This window comes from Cebus imitator, unplaced genomic scaffold (assembly GCF_001604975.1).
Source record: "Cebus imitator isolate Cc_AM_T3 unplaced genomic scaffold, Cebus_imitator-1.0 Scaffold83, whole genome shotgun sequence".
NCBI lineage: Eukaryota > Metazoa > Chordata > Mammalia > Primates > Cebidae > Cebus > Cebus imitator.
The window spans coordinates 4,908,091-4,914,504 of NW_016107398.1; the positions used below are offsets into that span (position 1 = coordinate 4,908,091).

The following is a 6,414-nucleotide window of genomic DNA, read 5'->3' on the forward strand; positions in this document are numbered from 1 at the left end:
TTTCTAAAAGTCCTTTACAATCAGCATGTTAAAATTTTTATTGTGCTATGTATAACTTATGTAACCACAATCAAAATTCAAGTGTAAAAGTTTGTTCCTTTGTTTCTTTCAGATGCAGTCTTGCTTTGTCACCCAGACTGGAACGTGGTGGCATGATCATAGCTCACTGCAACCTCCACCTCCTGGGTTAAAGTGATCCTCCCACCTCAGCTTACCGAGTTAGGTTTTAAATCTAGAATAAACAATTCCTTGTTAACAAGAATAAAATTGTTTTACCAATACAAAATTTTTGTCATATAAAATTGTGTGATTATATCTTTCTCCACTCCCACTGCTTCACTTGAGGAGCCTTAAAAAATTTTTTTGATTATATATTTTCAGAAACTAGTATTACTCATCTTTATTGAAGGCTTTGTAAAAATTTGCCTTTAAGGGAGTAACAGAGAGGGTGAGAGAAAATTTGCTTCTAAATTCTCATTTCACTAAATTCATTTTTTATGTTGTCTTTGAAATATACATTATATATATAAAATAAACATTACTTGTAAAGAAAGCTACAAAATAAAAATAATTGTGTCAATCTTGAAGTAGCATTGTTTTATATTAGGTCATATAATTAGTTTCTGGCAGACCTGGTTTTTGCATTTCACACATCATGACTTTTTCTTTTTTTTTTGAGACAGAGTCTTGCTGTGTCGCCCAGGTTGGAGTGCAGTGGCATGGTCTCTGCTCAAGGCAATCTCCGCCTCCCAGATTCAAGCGATTCCCCTGCCTTAGCCTCCTGAGTAGCTGGAGCTGGGATTACAGGCACGTGCTACCATGCCCAGCTAATTTTTGTATTTTTAGTAGAGACGGGGTTTCACCATGTTGGTCAAGCTAGTCTCAAACTCCTGACCTCGTGATCCACCTGCCTTGGCCTCCCAAAGTGCTGGAATTACAGGTGTGAGCCACCATGCCTGGTCCATCATGGCATTTTAAAATTACAAAATAAAATGTCCCTATGTTTTCTTCTGCTTGAAAAGTACCTCTTCCTAGTTTTATGATTAATCCTTGACATTCATGGAAAAGCAGTATACTACCTACAATACTATTAGTTACAAATTTTTCTGAAGCATTTTTGTGCATAAGCTTTATTTTTTATTTCCTTTTTAAAATTTTTAAATTTTGGATTTTTTTGTGCATAAGCTTTTTTTAAAAAAGTATTATGAAACTTTTTACTAAAAGTACAATGTTAGAGATAATCATAAATGGAGCCAAAGTCAGTTTGTACCTCAAAGAATTTCTTCAGTGTCTTCCATTGCCAAAACAGCACTTTGATTTTGAACAAAATGCTTCAGAGGAAACATGTGCCAGAATGAAAATCCAAGACGTATTTTTAAAATCTCTACCACATAAAATAGAAACAATTGCCTGGAAGGCAAACAAAACAAAGAAAAACCTTCTTAAATCTTCAATTTAGCTTTTATTTTAAAATGCATTTAGCATAGAACTGTCATGGGACAGAAAATAATAAAACACAAAGAAATGGAACATTTTCAAATATCTTTTAAGCTACATATAAAAATTAATAGGATAGCACAGACCCAAATTACGGGAAACAGTCCCTAAACTTCAATTCATTAAAAACACATTTTGAAAGTAAAGCTCTTTTCACATTTTCCAATGTACCGTTTTTTTCCTACCTGCCTTGGTTTCCTTTTAACTAATAAGTAAAGGGTAAATTTAGTTGCTTTACTTAAAATTATCAGCTTCAGTTTTGGTAAAAATTACGATGCCCCTAAATTCTCAATCAGAATTACAAAAATATGAGCTCAAATAGTTATGGTGCCCAAAATAGAAACATCTGAAGTGATAGTTCTGAATAATTACATAGATATTGCACTAAAATCAGTAATTTCATACCTGGTATTCATTTACATGGAAAGTTAATCCTCTTCTTTATGAAAAACTTTCTACAAATACATTTAATGTTAATGTAAGTACAACCACACTTCAAAATAGAAAGGCACAGACAGAAAAAATAATAGTTTAATACTATATGCAAACTTTCCACTGTGAAAATAAAAAGTTGAAAAAAAAATAGGATCCAAAATACTGACATTAATTTTAGGTTTTATAATTTACCTTAAGTAGCTAATAAATGGGTATTAAAAGTTAACAGTGCTAAATCCAATCCTTTCCAAATTATTTAGAAAAATGCTCTGTTTTCATATGAAGTATGTGCATTGTCCCATCTATAAATTTCAACTACATTTCTATTCACTGGAAGTATCTACCTGCAGTATAAACAATCAAGACAATGTACAAAAAATATATCTTGTTCCTATAACTTACAATGCACAGAAAAATACCTACAAAAAGGGAAGTATTTATCCATTTAGCTTTCTAATAAATTGGTGAGAAAGTTTAGACCATTCCACATTTCTTTCTAAATAAAGGCTAAAGAGTAAGGGCAATTTACTTCTATGCCTGTCACCTTGACATATATTTTTAAAAATACTTGCCTGATTATATGTAACTTAAGATAAAATTAATGTCTTATTTTTACATCACAGTATACATAGCATTTCTTAATTCAGCAACAGAAAGGCACAATTAGCAAGAAATAAAATTCAGTACCTGAATTAATAAACTGATGTCCAGAACAGTTGCAAATAAAGTACATTCAAAACAGTATACAGAACTTAAAAAAACTAAACAATCCAAAAAATAATTTTCCTAAAAATTTGGTCCATTAAAAATGTCTCCCATGTTCAACATCATGGGTAACATGAAAGGTAATGGCAGTGTAAAAACAGGCAGTAAATCAATGTATAGTAGCATACGCTTTCTGGTCTAGTAATTATGCAATTCAATTAGGAAATGGCTCCCATAGTAAATAAATGTTAAATGTATGTTAATAACAACATACCTGTATTTAGTTCAAATACACAGGCACAACTGTTTGCATATTATTATTGATTTTATAATACACTCCCATAGTTTAAAAAAACACTTAGGTATATTATTTTATATATAATATATATCAGATATATAATTGCATATTATGTACCTTATATATATTATATATAAGTTGAATCCATAACAACACAAAACTCTCCAAACATTACATTAACATTCTAAATGGATACTTATCATTTTCTCAGTATTGAAATAGCTCAGCTCACCTAAAACAATATCTGGATGTGCAATGATAAAATGCACTGACTCTTATGAATTTACTTAAATAATTATTTAAGTTAAATTCCTGCAAAAGCCTAAATCTGATCTGGCTTTTACTTGAAATATATTTTTAGGTATCAGTAACTGATACCCTCCTTTCTTTTCACAAACAATATTTCTCCATCAAGAGATACCAATAAAGAAAAATATGTAAGGAACAAAAAATGTGATGGAGAAACCAACCATTCCATAGGTAATATACCGATAAGGAAGTTCAACTTCCATGTGCTGTCTTGCTTTTCGAATATCATCACACGGTATATTGGAGATTTTGCAGGCTAAAGGAATGGTGATCTTTTTCATTATATCTCTGACTACCAGCACAAATACCATCCCTATGAGGATCCGCAATATGGCTTTCCCAAAGAGAGTCATAGTAATGGGGGAACCAGCTAAAGGTAATGTATCTAGAGAAGGATCTAACACTAGACCCATCTTATAAGTAACATGAGATCCACATGCAATTCCAGCACCACTTCCTAGAATCTCTGCCGTGTCTCCTCTGGATGTGCTCCAGGTGTCAAGAGTGAAAGAAAAGATCCCCAAAGCTAAATGAAGCCCGATGATGATTAATGGAGCATATTTGTGAGTTTGGTTGAAGTTGTCAATCAGGTCCACAAATGGATAGAAGACAGCTAAGATTAAAATGGTATATAGGAATCCAGCAATAATATCCTAGGAAAAGATAAGAGTATCGTTGTTTAGTATAATACTAAACATTTTTGGCATTTAAAAAATAATTTATATTTGACATTTCAAATGTTAAATAGATATAATTTTTTTAAGCTGTCAAATTCTCAAAGTAAACTTTATTAACTGACCATACAAGAGGCATGAAAAACTATCAATGACAATAATTCTACTGCTTTATAAATTAACTACATATATAATATACACAAATTTATATTCAAATTCTGAACAAAGTATGCTAAAATTGTGTAGTTTTCATTTCTGGGGAAAAGAGTACACTTAATATTCAAAGAAATGGTTTTCATTTTCATGTGTTTATGTATGTTATTATCTCCATGATCACATATACACCCTAGGTAATTTTCTTTTCTCATTCATTCATTCATTCATTCATTCAACAAATACTTAGTGAGTATCAACCCCTATTTTAAGGATTGAGGATACATTGCTTTAAAAAAATGACAAGACTGTGGCTGGGTATGGTAGCTCACACCTGTAATCCCAGCATTTTGGGAAGACAAGGTGAGCAGATCACTTGAGGCCAGGAGTTCAAGACCAGCCTGAGCAACATAGTGAAACCCTGTCTCTACTAAAAATTCAAAAATTAGCCAGGCATGGTGGCTCCAGCCTGTGGTCCCAGCAACTTAGGAGGCTGAGGCAGAAGAATCGCTTGAACCTGGGAGGTGGAGGTTGCAGTGAGCTGAGATCGCGCCACTGCATTCCAGCCTGGGCAACAGAGCGAGATTCTGCCTCAAGAAGAAAAAAAAAAATTTTTAAGAAAAGAATTAACAAGTTTAACTTGATGGACTGTATGTGAAAAAGAGGAGACAGGAGAGAGGGGAGAGGAGAGAGAGGAGAGAAAGGAGAGAGAGGAGAGAGAGGAGAGAGGAGAGAGGAGAGCGAGAGGAGAGAGAGAGAGGAGAGAGAGGGAGGGATCAAAGATGGTTCCCGAGGCCCGCGGGGCGAGAGGTTGGCAGTACGCATGCGCTGCATCAGCGTGCGTCACAAAGCGGTTTCTCGGCGCCACTACGCGCGGGAAGATGGCGGAGCCAGTTACCAAGTCCGTGCTGTTTGTGTGTCTGGGTAACATTTGTCGATCACCCATTGCAGAAGCAGTTTTCAGGAAACTTGTAAGTGATCAAAAGATCTCAGAGAACTGGGTCATTGACAGTGGTGCTGTTTCTGACTGGAACGTGGGCCGGTCCCCAGACCCAAGAGCTGTGTGCTCCCTAAGAAATCATGGCATTCACACAGCCCATAAAGAAAGACGGATTACCAAAGAAGATTTTGCCACATTTGATTATATACTATGTATGGATGAAAGCAATCTGAGAGATTTGAATAGAAAACGTAATCAAGTTAAAACCTGCAAAGCTAAAATTGAACTACTTGGGAGCTATGATCCACAAAAACAATTTATTATTGAAGATCCTTATTATGGGAATGACTCTGACTTTGAGGCGGTGTACCAGCAGTGTGTCAGGTGCTGCAGAGCGTTCTTGGACAAGGCCCACTGAGGCAGGTTCGTGCCCTGCTGCAGCCAGGCTGACCAGACCCCATCCTGAGGCCCTGCGTTTCCCAGTCAGTGTGTAATAATGTTCCAGAGCCCAAAGGCCCAGCTCTTTGTTCAGTTGACTTACTGTTTCTTACCTTACAAAATAATTCTAGGTGGAAATCAGTTGTGATTGGCAGAAGAATAAATAAAAACCTTTGACTCAGACAGTTTATGGGGTATATAAAGCATTCTTAGACTAGTTGAACATCTCACTTTGCCCCAATTACAAAAATAGTTGAACAAACAACATAAAATACAATGAAGGAAAACCCCACTTGAAGGTCCAGGTCAACATCTAAGCCCGTTGAGACCTAGATCATCGAGTCTACCTCCTCAGTAGGTTTGTGTGGATGGCCTGATGGAGGGCAGATGCCCTCTGCTCCCCTGCACTACTTCTCTCTTCCCCAGGGCCTTTTATGTATTCACAGTAGCCCCTCCATAGGAGCTCACAGTATAGATTAGAAGTGTTTTAATTTATACACACCCATAGTGCATACTTGTATATTGAAAAGATAGAGAAGACAGAAAGATTTATGGAATCAGTCATTAGCACCTTTAATACTTCTTGATTTTGTCGAGTTTACTTCATGAGGAGGTCAGCTCATTTGCTCCCATCTGAACCACTTTGCCTCTGAAACTTAATTCCATCCAGAAAGAAGGACACTTGTATGCTAGTCTATCTGTGGTCAGTTAGACTAGCTGAGGAATACGACTTTTATATGCACGCATAACCCAAATGTCCAATATAAATTGGCTTATTTTTAAAAATAATTTTAAAAATTGGGAAAAGTTTTATTTGGCATGCATAAATATTGATTGTTAAGTATTCTTCATCAGCATTTAATAAATGTATAGGCAGATACAAGTAATTTCTGTGTATTTTGAGTTAATGTCAAAATCATATGAATATTTCTTTTTTTTTTTTTTTTAGACGGAGTTTCGCTCTT

At 35.1% G+C, this 6,414-nt stretch overlaps 2 protein-coding genes across 2 annotated transcripts in view; one reads left to right on the forward strand and one right to left on the reverse strand.

The window, feature by feature from the left end:
• Window positions 1-1,445: 1,445 nt before the first annotated feature.
• The window catches only part of SGPP1 (sphingosine-1-phosphate phosphatase 1), a 50,216-nt gene continuing 45,247 nt past the window's right edge, over window positions 1,446-6,414 (reverse strand). The window contains exon 3 of the mRNA XM_017533962.2: window positions 1,446-3,897. Within this exon, the coding sequence (XP_017389451.1) occupies window positions 3,346-3,897 (552 nt within the window). The 3' untranslated portion in view covers window positions 1,446-3,345. The remainder of the gene's footprint in view (window positions 3,898-6,414) is intronic.
• On the forward strand, window positions 4,908-5,637 carry LOC108308229 (low molecular weight phosphotyrosine protein phosphatase-like). Its single transcript, XM_037740439.1, has one exon. The coding sequence runs from the start codon at window positions 4,953-4,955 to the stop codon at window positions 5,427-5,429; it is 477 nt and encodes a 158-aa protein (XP_037596367.1). The 5' UTR covers window positions 4,908-4,952; the 3' UTR covers window positions 5,430-5,637.